The sequence below is a fragment of the Parasteatoda tepidariorum genome, chromosome 7, assembly GCF_982258835.1.
Source record: "Parasteatoda tepidariorum strain Cologne lab strain chromosome 7, Ptep-v5.0, whole genome shotgun sequence".
Classification (NCBI taxonomy): domain Eukaryota; kingdom Metazoa; phylum Arthropoda; class Arachnida; order Araneae; family Theridiidae; genus Parasteatoda; species Parasteatoda tepidariorum.
The window spans coordinates 33,033,280-33,052,387 of NC_141761.1; the positions used below are offsets into that span (position 1 = coordinate 33,033,280).

Here is a 19,108-nt window from a genome sequence, read left to right on the forward strand (position 1 = left end):
CCAAACACTGCACATAAAAACGAAATTAGAAGCACATAAAATAGTTGATTCTGCGCAATAAATGAGTTACAAAAACAGTTTGGTAAAAAAAGTTTGAGTCTAGTTGATTATATAATCTGTTGCGTAGTAAATGGAATGAAATAAAATGATTATTAGTTGTAACATATGAAAGAATATTTAGATTTGATTTTTTTAAAATTTTATCTAACTTTAATTTATTATAAATGAATACTTACTATTTTAAATGATTTTTATTTACTTTTTAGTTTGAATTATGTTTTGCATAATGTTAGATATTATACGAAACTTCTTATATTTGCTAATTATAAGAAATATTTTCCTAAATACGAGTATTTAATTATTCGATTAATGGCTTTCGTTATACAGACGATATTTAGGGAAAGCAGCATTTAGAAAAAGTAATAATATAATATGTACCCAACTACAAGGAACTAAGTGGCTTCCTTAGGTGGGCCTAGTTGATGTGATAAAATTCTGGTTGTTTAACAGTATAAAGTGAAAGTAGTTGATAAATGATTTTTCTCACGGTTAACAATTTGCATACCATCTTAATTATGTTTGACTGTTTTGTTTGAATATTGTAAAATAACAATTAAATAAATTGTTTTTTAACCATTTTCCCAGAAAAAATTTCAACTGTGTACCTCGACGATTTGTGAGCGGAGCAAACGGGGGGCTCAGATTTAAAATAGATTTTACGGAGTTTTACAGATATTACATATTTTCCCGAAGAATAACTCATTTTGATCGCAGATTTTTTATTTATTTATATGTTAATAAAAAGAAATCAGAATAAAATCGTTTATTTCAAAGTTATTTAACTGGAAATGTTTTTAGAAAATTTAAAAGTTGAACTTACATTACATTATAGGAAAAGAAAAAATATAAAAGCGGATTTATTAAACATTGATGTAAAATTTTCCTTTCCCAAGAACTTTAAAACTACAATTTTTAAAAAAAAAAATTTAAATCATGATGTGAAATTAATATTGATCCTAGAAATTAAAACATATTTTAAATTCATTGACGTTTTGTGTCATAGTGTACATTTAAAGTAAAAATGTATCATTAGCAAAGTTAGCTAAAAATCTAATCATGAATCTTAAAAGTTGCGAATCACACTTAATTATCAAAATATTTTAATTTATCAAATACAGTTCCACATGCTTTTTTTTACCCTTAAATAAATGAAGTTTCTTTGAGAATAACAACTACGATACATAACAAGAAATAAAAGGAGAATATATAAACAAGAAACAAATCTAAGAAGATAACTTTCATCTGATGAGCTTTTGGAATGCTGGATAGAATTATCTTCGTTATGCATTCCAAAACGAAAATTATTTTCTTCACTTTCTTATCTTTATTTAAAATTCTTCATGGAGCTGAAATTAACACTCCTTCCATTAATTACAGCAATAATCATCTAACTGCGAGAAGAAGTAATTTCCAGAAAGTCAAATTAGATAACACCCAGTTCAAATAGGAGTTTTCGCAGCTGCTATGTATAGAGGAAATACAGCCTATGTATTTCCATTGCCTCAATTGCTTTTTATTTATTTGCGAAGCAGGAAATTCTTCCTAAAAATTAAATTAAGTAATTCCGCCTTTCTATTGCATTGACAATTATTATAAAAGATCAATTTAAAGAGGGCGAAATTGTATTCTTACATAATTTATTTAAACCTTCACGCATATTGTTCTACTGATTTTAGCTTCATAGATTTATTTCAATTAGGTGTAGGCAAAGGTGCATTGCTCCGTAATAAAATAGTACTGCTTCAAAAACACTGTTTCGAAAAAACCAATATTGTTCAATTACTAGATTAATACATTCCGTTCCAAATTTCAAGAATTATTTTATTTTTATTTTTTTTTAGCAAACGATCTGATGGGGAGTCGCGCTATCCGTTCAGAGTCGTTTTCAGAAATAGCACCAGTTTCTGTTGGAAATCATCCGCTTCTGGCTGATGTACTACCAGTTATTTTCCATTTTTTTTTATCATTTAACTTTCAAAACATATTGGCAGCAATAAAAGACTTTAAATTTCAGTGTACTTACACATTTTTATGCTAGTACAAGAAAACTTCTTGTGACACCGAATTTTCTGAAGAGCGGATTTCTTTTTTTATGCTATCGTACAATTTTTCCTTCAAACAATTAAAATGATTACCGTATTTAGAGCATGTTATTAAATAAAACTGTATCTTTTTTCGTGGGCTGGGATAGCCAGGTTGGTAGTTCGTTGGACCCATGCCGAAGAGGTCATGAGTTTGATCCCTACCGGCCGAAGTAAATGGTGACTGGTGCACGTTAAAATATTCGAGTCACAAAGTCACCCATTTTCCGTAACAAATCATAACTCTGGGGGTACTAAATTGAACTTTGATCTTTCTCTGGTTCAGGTCAAAATTACGATCTGTGGATAAATGAATGGGCTTATAATATAACAATGGGTATATCTATATACAGGCTATGGCGTATCTATATACAGGCAGTGGCGTGTGTGTAGCATAAGTCGTATTCTTAACCATAGATTGCACCACAGAAAACAGGAAACGCACCCTCTGCCTTAAATTAGTTTTATTTCAGCACACAGGCTTGCTGGTATTGCAAAGTAGCATTAGAAACAACAACAACAAATTTTTCGTTATCGTGATTTCTCTATTAATACTAGGACTAATCCTACAAATTAAAAATCTTCATATAAAATTATCTTCTACTCTCATTTTTCACTAAATGAGTACCATTTTTCGTTGTGGGTTAATTAAACAATTGGTATCAATCAACTTTGTGCAATCATACAAAAAACTGAAAAACATACACTGACAGTTAAAAAAGTTAATATAATTCCGTAATGTGTCTGTTGTTGCTTTCTTCGAGGGCTTTACATTACTAGATTAAGAGTATTATTTAAAAGTTCAACTCATTAGAATAAAGTTTAACTGTGTTCAGTTTCAGTTGTCTCAGGAAATTATGTTATAGATCACATTCAAATCATGATATTAATCTACCTGCACTAGTTGGTTAAGTGGAAAAATTAATTTTTATCATATTTTGTGAAAGTGAAAGCGATCTGAGTGTGAGCGCATTTCTTTTGGCAAGAATTCCAAATTAGCATACCATTTCGATTCTGTGATTAACTGCAATAGCAAACTCTTTAAATTAGTCGTTTTTATATTAATTTCTTTTCTTTTTCTTTCTTGTTTTTAAGAACAACACAAAATATCTCTAAAAACAAAAACGTTGCGTTTCAAAACGGAACCTCGATGCTATACAAATGACCTTTTTTTTTTTTTAAAAAAAGGAGGGGAAATCAGTCTGGGACTAGCTTTTAAGTTATTTAATAAATTTCTTTTTGTTGTGTCTTTCTTATTGATTATATTTTGCATTGCTCAGTGGGTCCTTACCGTATCTCTTTCTTTACTCTTCCCATCTTTAAGATAATTCCCCAAAAATATTACATAATAGATTTATTCAGCATTCAATTTCATGAAAAATAATCGATGATCATTTGTATATTTACAACAGGGTGTTGCGCAATGTCTGGTCTTGAGGCAAATTTTTTAGAGCTTTATCACCAATGAAGTTAAAAAAATATATTCAATATACGTAGTAGGGAGCGGGTTCAAATCAATATGTAAGCAAAGAAGAAAGAATTACTTTATCGAAGACTGCCGAAAAATTGAGAGAAAGGCATGATGAAAAGCATCTAAACCAGTTTAATTGTCTGATGAAACCTGCAGGTGTATGTCATGATGGTCTTTGAACTACTCTTTGTTATCTTTGTTTCTGGTTTTGCTTTTTTCAAATATTTTTCAATTTCAAATTGCCTTTTTCAATTGGTATTTATATTCCTAATGTAAATTTTTTTAATTCCATTTTACAAGAATTTGTCACATTACGATTTTCACGGAATTCTTTCTTTACCCTATATTTAAGCGATTTTGCAAATTTTATTCCTAAAAGTTGCCTTAATGCATTAATTGCTTTTTATCTGTTTCCTTTTGTAATTGCTTGGTTTTGTAAATAGAAATTTTTAATTTCTTTTTTCGAATATTTATGTTATTTGGCAGTGTGTTCGATAGTTTGAGGCTGCTGCATTGTGTATAATTTTTATTTCCTTCGGAGAAAAAAATTGTGTTAGAACAACTTTAAAAAGTTAAATCGAACTAATGGGAATTTTAAAATTTTTTGCTCTTTAAAAAATAAGTTTCTCTTAAAAATAAAAGTATGTTTTCTCCTGCGCTGCAAGATTGAAAAATGCCTGAAGTTTCTATTATTCTATTATTTAAATTTTATTTCCCCCTTCTTGTTTTTGCAATAAAGAGATCGGGCTGTAATAAAAAATTTTTGAAAGCTAATTTTAATTATTTTCCAGTCATTTTAAGATTCTTTCATTCGTGTTTAATAATCTTAAAAAAGACTGGAAGATAATTCATTTAGTTTCAAAAATTAACTCTAAGAGATTTTTTCGTTTACTTGCTTAAAAGTAATTCCAGCAAAGAATAAATTGAATAAAAATAATTTTTTTTCTCTTTATTCATCTGCTAAATAAGTGCGCAAAAATAATTTTAGAACCTGTAAAGTAATTTTTGTAACAAATATGTTAATATAGCAGTATAATACAGTCAAATTATCATGAATGGTTACAAAAATTTGGGTAGTTTTGAATTTATGAAAAATCCTAGTTTTCCAATTCTTTTAACTACCACGTTCTTGCCATCTTGAAAAAATCACCAATATTTTTCCTTTCCTCTTTTGATTCTCGAATATTTTCCTAAGTATTAAAGTTACAAAAAATATGCAAATTGCTTTTTTTTCTAAATTGCGTTGTCTACAATTTGTGACTATTAAAATTGCATAACCTATTAAAACAACACCAATTACTATAACACCAATAGTGCCCAGTGCCTATTTTCAAATTTCATTAACACATGAGACGAAGAAAAATTAGTAAAAATTGAAAAAATGAAAAAATAGGACAATCATGGCTGACGTAACAATACATTCATTAGTATAAAACAAGCTAATACATTCATTAGTATAAAACAAGACAATTATAGAGGGAAAGTAAGAAAAGAAACTTACTTTGAATAACAAGAATCCAAATTACTGAAAAATTCACAAACGACTGCAAAACATAAATACAATAGACTGAAAAATGAAAACAAGTCCCTCAAAAGTGCGGGGCTTAAAAAAGGACAGCAGTAAAGAAAGTAGTGACGTCATAAAACAAAACAAAACAAAACGTGACAGAGAAGAATTGAACAAAAATGGAATTTCAATCAATGAAAAAAGCCTAATAATTCTTAATCATTTTCTTAAAATTAAAATTAATATTACAAAAATTAAGAGAAAAACCATTATTTTCCAAATTTTTTAAAAAAATATTGGTTGCATCTTGAAAACTTAAAACATTATTACAGATTTTATTAATTCTAAACAATTGAGAAAAAACCAAATTTTTGAAAATTTTACTACATAAATTAGTTTCTCAATTACAGAAAAAATAACTTTAAAATTAAAAGCTTTTCCTTTATCAAAAACACCAATTTTAATTTGTTGATCTACAATATCAATTTTGAAATCTCAATATCAAATTGCATTAAGCTTTATTGGCGTTAATAATAGTATGGCCATTTTTTAAGTTTCTCTTAAACTATCATTTCTCCATTAATTTTACTTTTTAGCACATAGCAATTTTTTTTAATTCGTTTAGCATATATTACCAAATTAATTAAGCATTATCGGCTTCAATTATAGGTTGGCAATTTTTTACGTTTCTCTTAAAAGAATTAATGCCATTTCTCCCATAATCATTCGTTCTTTTCGGTACATAACTTATTTTTTTTATTATAACTATAGTTGATTTTAAATTTTTTAATTTCATAAAAAAACATTTCGAAATTATAACTATCAGCAAAATAAACACGTAGTATCAGAAAACGTTAGAAATACTAATTTAGTGAAGTAGTCCACGCATGCTTCTACGTTCACATTTATCATTCATTTTATTTGATATAACGAATAATAAATAATAAAAGACGAGATAATAAAATCATTTTTTTTAAATCATGAGAGTTATGCGCTAGCAAAAATCAGTGACATTACTATAAAATAGTTTAAAAATAAAATAAAATCGTCTACAGTTTTCTTTAAAACAGTGGCTATATCGCTAAGTGAATCGCAAAATTCCATTTCTCACATGTCTCCCCGAAGCAATCTAATTGATCTAATCGACCGAAGTTTAGGAGCGAGAGCTAAAATCAGCCCTCGCAGCCGATGTCCAAATTTCAGGATGATGGAACAAACTGTTCTATAGTTACAAGACACACGCATAAAAACTCTTTATTTTAGTATTATAGAATATTTATCTTTTGAATTGGATACCTGCAGGTGACGCCATTGTGGGTAAATCATGGCTTTCGTTTATGTCACGATTCAGAAGCCAATCAGGTACAATACACACACGTGACGTTGCCTACAGGTATCCTGATAAATCTGATTCGAGAATTGATTCAGCGTGGTAATAAGCGTAGCCTAATTGCTGTAACGTTGATCCGCTAAACACAATCACGTGATTAGGCCGAACAATGTGATTTAAATTCTATAGTTAGGCCTAATCACGTATTCTTCTTCTCGAATTGCAAGTACCAATTAAAGGTGTAATTTATCAGTTAATAAAAATTTATGCAATGATATTCATGTAGCTACTTAGGGAAAAAAAACATCTCTCCTGCCCTGTTATAAATTTCCACCATAATACTATTTAAATTTGTTCCAACCTTAGTGTTGTGAGCAGCCTTAATGTGTATTAAGTTGAATGATGTTATTTTGCTTTTTTAAAATTTATTGCAGGATAATACTGCTTAGCTTTCCAAAAACATGGCTTAACATAAAATTTTATTAAAGTTGCAGAAATTTTCCCCACGTTATGGCTTATCTTTTGAACGATTATTTAAATATTACTTTTTTTTTTTATAAAATAGCCGTTATTAGATAATGAAATACTTAAAGTTTTAATGTAGATTGCAAAAATTCTAATCTTGTAAAAATAAAATTCAAACATTCAATACTTGTCGTAAATATTTCGCTTTCAAAATATCTCCAAAAAGGCTGCCAACTAAAATTGGTATTTCCAAAGTAAAACAGCTGAGATAAGCATTTGAGGTAAACATTACTAACAGAACACTCGGAAGCATTCGTTGAATTCCTGATGGAATGTTCCACTCACATCTTTGGCTGTCATTTTGAATCCTTCTTTATTCAAAAACAGAAGCCATATTTACATTCAACTCAGACCTGAATCTCATGCATAGAAACTTTTCCCGAAAGTTTAAGAGAAAATGGAAACCTCTTTTTCCCACCCGCAATTTATTGTGGCCGTTGTTGTTTATGGCACTTTAAATCTCTCCATTTAAAGAGTAGCTTTTGTGGAAAGTTTTGGCTAGATTTCACCTGTGGGAATGCCACGTTTCCTTAAAAGTTGCCCCGTGAGACAATTTTTAAAAGTCATCAGGTACTTTAAGCCTCAAAGCCAGCTGCATTCAAGTATAGTTATCCTCTCAACGCTATACAAGCGTGAGCATAAGCAGCTGTCTATTTTTAAGGATGAATGCTCCTTATCCTCTTCTAAGTCAATTTATGGCATATGCTTTAAATATTAAGACCGTCTCGCCTTGAAGGCACGAGCTTATGGGTTCGGGTTCTCATTTATGGGTGATTGAGAAGACATCAACCATGGTTAATTAAGTTTTGATATTCCATAAAAACTTGACACAATGTTCAGCTATCAATGCTTAATGAAGTTTAAAGTGTAAATTATGACTAATTTAAGTATTATCGCTTATGGACTGAAAAAGATTTCGGAGCTTGTGCTTCATTCCAAAGTTATTTAAGTATTTAATCTTGATAAAACTTAAATAAAGGGAGGGATTCAGCAAATTCTTTTCTGAAAGTTTTGTACTTCATATTTTACTAGACATATAACACAAAATGTCCCATTTTAGTTTCATAATTTTTTTTCAATAAAATCCTATGAGCAAAGTCAAAAAAATTATTTTTTTAATAAATTTCAATAAAAAACACTGAACAATCTTTTAAGTTACTGGCCACAAATCAAGTTGCCTGATTTTATCAAATATGATAAAATAATCTTATGTAATTGTGTCAATTAGCTCTATTTAAGTTATAAAGAATAGAAAAACATCACGTTATATTTAATTTACTTCTAACAAAAGTTTGAAAGAAATAACAATATTTAAGTTTATTTTTCTTATTTTGTATTACCTAAGACGAAAGTAATCAATTCAATAATTTAAATTTAAAGCACTAACAATACAATTGATACAAAAAATTATTTTGAATTACATATATTTTATTTATATTTATTTATAATTTATTTTAAGTATTTTTTTTATCAACGAAACATATGTAGAAGATAGAATATGACATTATCAACCATTTTCTACTTTCAATGTCCAAGTACCACTCATTCAGTGGATTAAAATTTAACTATGCATTCAAATCATTTAGAAAATGTCTCATTTCAGTTTCAAAACTCTTTCGAAAAGTAATAAAATGTATGCATACTTTTAAATCTGTTTTCATAATTCGGGGACAATATTTTTGTGCTTGACATACTGCATTGAAACGCTTTTATTTGCAGTGATTAATTAGTATCCTTAGTTGATCAATTCATTTACCATATTTGTTATAATTCCAAAATTGTATTGCAAAAATGTTTCAAAAAAGAAACACATATTCGAAAATATAAATTAGGCGTTCTGTTTTAACTATGTGGTTATTGTGAAATTACGTTAAAAATTATACCTAAAATTATACAAAACAAATTTTTGTGAGTTTCTTTATTAATTTAAACTGATTACCAAATAGTACAGTGAGAATATGTAATATATTCTCACATGTATGGCAATAAGTAGTCCTGAAAATAAAACAATAGAATCATTTGCAGGTTTATACACTAATATTTTTCCCATCAAAACCGTATTTAGAAAAATAAACAAATATAGGACAACAAACACTTCACTAATTTGATAAAATTCAGTCTTGTTTATTAATTCTTTCCATTTTAAGAAGCTAATATACGTCATCTAACTTGAATTTTATGGAATCAAGAATGTCATATTTTAAACCAAGTTTGGAAACATGGCATTTCACGTGTCTTATCACTTTTATACATATTTTATTTATAAACTCTGCTAGGTGTAGTCATTTTGCGATATAGAGGATACAAAAAAAGATATTTGGCATTCTCTAGACAGAGAAAAAAATTTTTTTACTTAGTATTTTTTCAAGTGGTGTTTTTCATTTTTTTTATTTATCTTTACGAGGAAGTGGCACATGTCTAACATAAAATCTTAATATCTCACATCACTTTTTAAAAAGATTTGGAAAAGCTGAATTTCAATATACTATTTATTTTGATATAACTTGAATGATGTTTATATTTATACCAAAAATATTATACTGCATGACAGAAAAGGAAAGATTACCTCATGGTGGCATGTTTATACCATGCTTAAAAAAATAAACAAATCACCCTGAATAACTTTTGATCTATTGATCAAATCTTCATGTTATAGGGCATCTATATGGTTCGAGAGGTTGACCTCAAATATGCTAATTAATTAGAACAGACGATATTTTATAAACTACATTGAAAAAGTTGTATTTTTAAAATTCGATTTCTTAGGCACTATTGGACCGATTTCGCTCAAATTTTGTGTTTTGCAATTTTAAATTACATTCGTTTAAATTCGTTAAAATTATTCGTAAAAATTTATATACCTTACAATGAAGAAGTTTTTTTTTACCATCATTATTAAATAAAATAATGAAAAATAATCGATGTTTACTAAAAGTTATATTTTGCATGGAATTATCTTAGTATAAACGAATTTTATAAATGTGAGTAGAAATTTTAAATTCGTTCAAAAAGTTCTCGTCATATGATGAAATATGCAAATAGTAAAATTAATATTAGGAGTTCAATACGCTTTTACCTCTGATTTTGTAACTTAAAATAGTCTGCTTTAATAAACTAGCATATTTGAGGTCACCCCCTCGGACTATTAAGATTGAGTTCTAGAACGTGAAAACCCGATCATATGACCAAAAGTTATTTAGGATGGTTCATTTTTATTTTGCTTGTTATAAAACCTATATTTACATTTCGCAAAAGAACTATTCAACCAATTTCGTTCAAATTTAATTTTTTTACCACTTAAAATTTCATTCTTTAAAATGATGAAAAAATTGTATAATCTACAAATTAAAATTTCAATAAATAAAATAATGAAAAATAATATTTATTAAAAAATTTATTTGAATGGAATTATTCTTTGAATAAAACCAATTTTATTATTGCGAGCATTCTGATTTGCTTAAAAAGTTCTCAAGATATAGCGAAATACGCAAAAAGTTTAATTTAGATTAAGATGCCCAAACTTTAGTTCGTTCTTTTGACTGAACTATTGAAACTATATTTTGCAGAATGCAGCTACGTCCCTTTTCGCATATTTTATGACAAAAAAAGTTTTGAAGAAACTGCATGTTTATTCAGATTAATTATATTTTTGTGTATAGTTTTTTAAATTAAAATATCGTATGCACTAATTAATTAGTGCATTAAAGGTTTGGCTGTGGAATCATTGAAATTGAGTCTTAGTACGTTAAAATTCCACCACTAGATCAAAAGTTATTCTGGGCGTGTCGTTCCACTTTTTTGTACATTGCACATTTGGAATTTATATAAATTACCACTATTATTAAATCTGCTTTCAGAATAATAATTAAATCCTCTGCACTAATTAATTAGTGCGTTAAAGGTTTGGCTGTGGAATCATTAAAATTGAGGCTTAGTACGTTAAAATCCCACCACTAGATCAAAAGTTATTCTGGGCGTGTCGTTCCACTTTTTTTGTACATTGCACATTTGGAATTTATATAAATTACCACTATTATTAAATCTGCTTTCAGAATAATAATTAAATCGTTTGCACTAATTAATTAGTGCGTTAAAGGTTTGGCTGTGGAAACATTAAAATTGAGTCTTAGTACGTTAAAATCCCACCACTAGATCAAAAGTTATTCTGGGCGTGTCGTTCCATTTTTTTGTACATTGCACATTTGGAATTTATATAAATTACCACTATCATTAAATCTGCTTTCAGAATAATAATTAAATCGTTTGCACTAATTAATTAGTGCGTTAAAGGTTTGGCTGTGGAAACATTAAAATTGAGTCTTAGTACGTTAAAATCCCACCACTAGATCAAAAGTTATTCTGGGTGTGTCGTTCCATTTTTTTGTACATTGCACATTTGGAATTTATATAAATTACCACTATTATTAAATCTGCTTTCAGAATAATACATTATTAGTTCAAAAAAATGTGGATACTTGATGTTACAGTTGGCATTCAGTGTTATTAAAATCTTAAATCAAATGCTTTGTCTCATTACCGGACTATTCCTTAAAATAATTCAACAAAAGTAATCATCATAAGTTAAGTTTGAACTTGCCAACAGCCCAAACAATGTTTCAGAAAATGAAAATTCAATGCAGATCCTAAAATATTTTCATAGCTTTCGTCGAACTCAATTGAATCTGGCTGAATGTTTAATGATAAACCGATAAGTAAATTCAATTCTTCCGGCTAGAGTCTAGTAATTACATTTGGGCGTCTCTCCAGTAATAAATTCATTTTATATTTCAACGCTCTCACTATTGTTCACTAATCTCCCATTTCTCTGTTGTCGACCCAATATATCTTAAGTATTTTGAATGAAGGAGTTGAAATAAATGCACTTTAAATGAGATGCTTTTATGCATATGCTGTTTGCGTGCAATGAGAAATATGCATGGACTTGTAGAAGAATAATGATTGCGAGATCAAGTTCATTTAACCTTGGCGATAATTTTCAAAAGTGTTTATCGCCAATCATTGATTTATTTTAAATGCTCCATAAAGTTTAAACATTTAAACTATTGATACTTTTAACCAATGGTGTAAAGAGATTAGATTATTGATAAAAATATGTGTTATATATATATTTTAAATGGACTACTATTTCATGTTTTAATAAAGAAATTGATACCTAAACTCGTGTTATTTTGCTGTCATTTGTGGCATCATGGTTTAAGTTTTTACTGTTAAGGAAACTGGAGATATTCTTCTGATAATGAAAATTTTATTTTGTAAGAGGGATAAACCAGAATAAGATGTAGGCACTGATGGTGTGGTATAAAGGAACTATGACTTTACATTATCTAATTTTAATTTTGAGATATGATTAGATTCAAGACGCTTTTAAAATTGATATTGCTTTGATAACCAAATGTCAATTTGTTCTCACAAGTCTTAGATAAACATAATTTTAGAAAAAAATTATGTTTTTTTGTTGCAGTGAATTGGCATTTTGTGAAGAAAATGTATGACGAAATTTTTGCAACAAAGAATTAAAAATTTTTTTTCGAAGAGGCTTACTAGTTTTATTCTAAATAATTACTCATTCTAAGTTAATACTGATCACAGAAAAATATTTTAAACAAATAAATTTATCTTACTAAATATTTTTCTAGTACAAATATATTGTTCTAAATTAATTCAATCTGCCATTTTACTTTGCATTAACATATTTTAATTATAAGGTTTATAAAACCTGAAGGCTTGTACAAATGCTAAGTTTCAAATTTCTATTTAAATGGAAATTCCGTTTTTTGATATTGAAAGAATAGTGGTTGGGTGGCGATCCCCGGCCCAGACACCGGATTTTCGGGATGCAGAAAATCCTCAGCGGCCATGTCGTATGATTATGCGGCATGTCCCTGGAGTGCCTTATTGGCTCTTGGCATTTCCGGCAAAATTAAATTCCTAGTGCACTTTAGCATCCAAATAGAGTCTTGGTGCTGCCATCTAGTGTGGCAGAAACTGGACGTCCAAATTAACATGACCAACGGTATCTCCCCCATTGTGGTGGTCCTGAAAGAGTAGATACCACCTCTGGAGAAAGCACTAGGTCTGCTCATCGGCAAGACCGATTGTGCAGCTCATTGGAAATAAAAAATATTGAAAGAATTCAAGTTACAGTTAGATAAAAAATCTTCATCTTACCAATATCAGTAGATCCTCCCCATGTGCCTTGATGCGCATGTCTGGCTAACTTTGTTATACTTTCTAAGTACGTTTTAGAACATGCTACTGCACCTAGAAAAGAATAAGTGTTAGATAACCATACATTATACGGATATAAGCATAAAAGTAATCTATCATTTAAATTGTACTTGGCAACAAGAAAAAGAGAAATTATTTTTGTTATTTATTTTTTCGCTTTCTTTATTCTTTACCCCTTCCTTTGAGAATTTTTTTTATTCTCATATTTTTTACACTCCACACGGAATCTGGCATGATCAAAATTAATAAATAAAGGAAATTTAAATTTACAATTTTTGTACTAAAACTTTTACCTCTATAATTTTACCCAAGCTAACAAGTGATAACTCTTTATCTCTATAATTTTACACAATCTAACAAGTGATATCTCTTTATCTCTATAATTTTACACAATCTAACAAGTGATATCTCTTTATCTCTATAATTTTACCCAATCTAACAAAGTGATATCTCTTTATCTCTATAATTTTACCCAATCTAATAAGCAATATCTCTTTATCTCTATAATTTTACCCAATCTAATAAGCAATATCTCTTTATCTCTATAATTTTGCCCAATCTAATAAGTGATAACTCTTTATCTTTATAATTTTACCCAATCTAAACAAGAGTTGTAAAAGTGTATTTATATCATCTTGTATTAAAATATATTAGTCAAATGGAATATTTAAGATATAGAGAAAAATGATGTGATTAAACGTGTTATAGTTTAATGAAGCTAGGTATTTTTCGTGTTACGATTTTTCCCTTAATAGTCTAAGTTAAAGTAAATGAGAAAACATTTGACTTCTTTTGTGGTAAATGTGATAGAAATTGAGGTATATTTCTCACTCTAAAGGATATTGGTTAAGTTAGGAATGTAAGTTTAAAATACGAAGGTTTTTTTTTTGTAAGGGAAAAAAGAGAATTGAAACAGGGCAGCAAATGAGCAGTTTTTGAAAAATATTAAAATTCTTGTTCGAAACTAATTACAAATGACTCATGAAGGCAATATCCCAACAACTCATGAAAGTATTATCAGTTCGATCCCTTTTGATCAATAAGAGCAATTTATTCATTGATTTTCCCATTGAGATCGCTATGTCTGCTTTCAAACTTGTTATGAAAGGTAAACGTCAATAATATCATGCAATATTTAGTTAGTATTCTCGAATTACTTGATAAGGCCATAATATACTGAGACAATCAATTTATTAGTCACCTCTAATTATTACATTAATCCCATGTTTGCCCTCTGCTTTAACTGGTTTGCAATGCAATTTAGTTCCATTTTAATGTTCTACATCCCGTAGGGTTTCGGAAATGCAACAGTTTCTGTCCCGGTGCAGAAATCGAAAAATTGAGAATAGGTTGGTTTATATAGACTGTGAATGATGATGAGTAAATTTATTTATATATATATATATATATATATTTCGTCTGTTCGTGTGTATGTCACTGAACTCCTCCTAAACGGCTGGACTGATTTAAATGAAATTTTCTGTGTACCTTCAGAAGGATTCGAGAATGGTTTAGATTCACAATAGAACATTCTGCCACAAACCGTTCCAGCGGTATCAGCGCAAATCGAAATGGAATTTTCTGATTGGTTAAAACGTAAAATCAACGTAAAATCAACAAGCACATAAAATCAACGAGAATAAGTTTCGTAATTATTGGTCGTATCACGGATTTAGTATTGTGAAAACTGTTTAATAAAAATCAAGGCAAAAGCAAATTTTATTCATCTTGCACGCTTTTAATAATTATTTATATTTAGTATGCAATTTTAGCTCAATTTAGTATGCAATTTTTCATTGCTGACAGTTGTCATTTGAAAACTATTAGATTGTTTATTATTACAAAGTTTGCGAATTCACATTCATTTTAATTATTTCATTTAAAAAATAGGAGTAGACTATATTTGAGGGTGCCCCTTGATTCTCACCAAGTTGTGATAGCGGTTGATCTCCAAGCTGGCCGATGTTGAATCCCAATCGTGATTCTGATTCGTTTAAATTTCAGCGTTATTTTTAAATGTTCAACGGTATATGTAATTTCAGAAGTCCGTTAGTTCTATGTTGGATACCGGCTGGTTAGGTTACTTTTGCTTCTAATCAATAGGATCGAAGGTATGTGGGCAGTCATAAAAAAAGGACTTTAGAAAAAAATGTCACCGCCATTCCGATACCACAGACGCCATTTTCAATTCGTATTTCGCCGAATTTATGTGGCGATGGAGGAACACAGATTCTATTCATGATAAATTTAGACAGTATCTAACTGCTATTGCATTGCAGAATTCTGTGCACCTAAAACTAAGGAAATTCAAGCTTAATGAATAAGTGAGATGTTTTTTTCTTCCTTTTCTTTCTGTGCTTACTCCATTAATTTTTATTTCGATTCAAAATGCATTTTATTGGGTTTATTAATTTTGCTTACATTGGGTTCATTGCAATTTTATAAAGTTTTGGCCGATGTCTTGCTGAAATTTTCCAATGTATTATTAAAATATCATTATGTTTTGGCAGCCATTCCTGTTACCGCGGTGTTCCGCGCAAACAGGAATGGTGATAAACATAAGTTACCAATTTCATCAAGGGGCACCCACAAGTATATTTTTACCAAAAATAGATTTTTGTTTTAAATTTTATCATTATTATATTTCTTATTTAATTTATTTCATTTTTATTGCTTTTTTATCATCTATACATAATAATAAAAGCGGCTGTGTGTGTGTGTGTCTGTAATCACAATATATCGCCCCAGAAGCCTCGCCCAGGCACGAAACTCGGCACATAATTGTGTTTTGACATAATGAAGAAGTATTTTTTTTCTTTTTTAAAAATTTGGATTAGTTATTTAGTTATCAGTCATTTTGTAAGTCTATGCTTTTCGTCTGCTTTTTCGTCTTCAAAGAGCCATATTCAAAAAACTATTAAAAAATGCATATACTTTTCCCCACTCTTATAAATGTATGCTAATGCGAACCTTACAATTGAAATATTAATTTTCGACAACTTAAACCAATGATATACGAAGGAATTAATAATTTAATTGTAAAGTTCGCATTAGTTTACATTTATTAAAGTGGAGAAAAGTTTAACTTTTGTATTAAAAATGTGGCAACATATTCGATACGTAAATAGAACGCTTCGCTTTGATATATTTGTCGCTGTTCATAATTGTTATAATAAGTTTTTCTTCTTCTTTCCACGCTCTATTTTTTTTTCTTAAGCGAAGACGATAATTTTTGTAGCGATATTGTAGTACTTTGTACAACTAAAAATTCTTTTCACAACACTTTAAAAATATTTACTTTATTTTCTTTATATATACAGAGAACAGTCGGCAAAGAATTCGATTAGGTTGAAAAACATTTTGCTAAAAAGGAACGAATTCCAAAAGAAAAAATAAGCAACTTAAAGAATAAAAATGCTGATGCCAGCCAATTTTTTGAAAGTTAACTTAGAAATAACAAACGAAACGATGTTAAATAACAAACCAAACGATGTTAACAAAATGACGTAGAAAGCGCAACTAGATCAAAATTATACAAGCACAACTAGATCAAATTATAATACCTGAGTGCTTGACGTAACAGATATAGAAATAGAATTTGATACCATAAAAAATTATATAGAAATAGAAATTGATACCATAAAACATTTATTCGTTTTCGTGTTCTTTTCATGTATTTAGCATTTTAGTTTTTTTTTTCTTAAGCGTTGTAGCTATATAATTTCAAACATCCTCAAGAGCTATAACACATCTGCAGCAGAACTGGATATGAAGACAAAATTGCAGGACAGGAACACTTTAATTGTCCACTAATCTTCAGATTTCCTGCTACGTTTTAAAAAACTTTATTTGTGAAAACCTTCAGCGTGGCGGACAGCTGGCCGCCTTAGGCGGCTAGTTTAAAATAAATACGTGAATTTTCGAATTAGCAAATTTGCGACCACTGTCAACTTCTACATTTCTTTTTGTTTGAAAGAGAGTATTTGCAAAAATATGCCACCCAAACGAATCGCTCTTAGTCGATCAACATCTCAAGCACGCAAGAAGAGAACTAACCGTGTTTCAGAAAAATCGGAGCAACGGGAAGAAAGACTTGAAACTAATCGAGAACACAATGCTTTAGCCTGTTCCTTGGAAACATCAGAGCAACGGGAAAGAAGACTGTTAACAAATCAACTACGCACTTATCAAGCCCGTTCGTCGGAAACATCAGAGCAACGGGATGCAAGAATAAAAATCAATCAAGAACGCCCTTCGCTATTCAGACGCTACCAATACTCTGATTTGAATCTCAGTGCATTTCACTATGATCCGACAACCAACTATAGTCTTTCACCCAAGCGTCATCATCGAAAAAATGGATCAATTATGTATGTTTTGTAGTGCTCTCAAATTTAAGAATGAAACAGCTGGAATTTGCTGTTCTGGAGGCAAAGTGTAACTACCAGATTTAACGTCGCCAGCCGAGCCATTATCAACGTTGTTATCGGGTCAAGCAAATCAATAGAAACTTTTCTTGGCGAATATAGGTCAGTACATTCGTGTTTCCAAATGACTTCATTCGATGCTGCTACAAGTATCGGTGCGCATATGGACAGCTAGACTTATTTATTACATTCACATGCAATCCTGCTTGAGCTAAAATTAAAGAGCTTTAGTAACTTAGGCAAACATCATCGGATCTTCATGATGCATTATCACACGTGAGTTAAAACAAATATTAAGCTCTAAACTTGGTTTTATTGCGAAAAGTCATGTTTTTAGAGAGACACGGTGTTTGATGCATTCTATTGAACGGCAGAAAAAGAGAATTGCCACATGATTTGGCTTATTGAAAAACTCACACCAGGACAAATTGGTCAGCTCATATCAGCAGAAATATTCATGACGCCATTGATCCAGAATTATTTCAGATCATCATCCAAAATATGTTTCATGGTCGGTGTGCATCACCATACATGTCTGTTTGAAAATGCACTAACGATATCGTAGAGAATTAACTGCTGAGACTATCACTGGTTTCTTCACCATTAAATAAAATTCTCTATTCAAATCATAATCACAAATCTCATTTACACACTTAAATACAAAATTTAAATTCAAACTGAAAGCTTTGCAACGCACGCAGGGTACAGCTAGTATATATATATATATATATATATATATATATATATATATATATATATATATATATATATATATATATATATATATATATATATATATATATATGAAAGGGTAGCAGTCATGGTGAGTGATGTTAGGCCACGCAGATAGCAGTTGGAAGGCAAAACATATTTTATTAACTTCACATAGTATATTTAAGACATTTTCTAGCAAAGGCGGAGCTCAAAATCACACTCAAAAACTGTGTGCTTAAGTTTTTATCTTAGGGAAAGTAGCAAAGGAATTTCCCTCTATTTTGTTATATTTGAGGGGAAAAGGGAAGTGATAAGGATTACTATTGGTTTATGAAAGAAATCTAGCTTTTCCCACACAGAGCATAGGGAGATATGTCCTGCTCTTAATTAAATGCATAGTTGAGCCAAAAATAGATTTAAGAACAGGATGTGTCTTTTAAAAGTGTGAGAAAGAATTTGGAATAGAATAATTAATTAGTAATAAAGTAGGAGTTGTTTTATAGCAAAGAAACTAACGTAAAAAGATTAATAGAAGCTTTTTATGTTACATCCCCCCTCGCCGAAAAATTTTAACTAACATCAAAAAATTTTTTAAAATTATCCCTTTGCAAAACTTTCCTTATGATGACACAATTAAAATAATAATAATAATATTTGTAAAATCAACAAGATATAAAACATGAATTATAAAAAAAACACACTTGCACACTATGTAAAAAAAAGTTTCATACAGAGTTAGAGGAA

At 29.5% G+C, this 19,108-nt stretch overlaps 1 protein-coding gene across 2 annotated transcripts in view; it reads right to left on the reverse strand.

The window, feature by feature from the left end:
* LOC107443943 (BAR/IMD domain-containing adapter protein 2) overlaps positions 1 to 19,108 on the reverse strand; it is a 255,616-nt gene that overhangs the window by 91,399 nt on the left and 145,109 nt on the right. The window contains exon 3 of one of the 2 annotated variants that reach the window (XM_071183633.2): positions 13,164 to 13,256. In XM_071183633.2, coding sequence (XP_071039734.2) covers positions 13,164 to 13,256 — 93 coding nt within the window. Of the gene's footprint in view, positions 1 to 5,113; positions 5,213 to 13,163; positions 13,257 to 19,108 lie in introns of those variants that run through there. The other variant, XM_043039373.3, reaches the window with a different exon arrangement.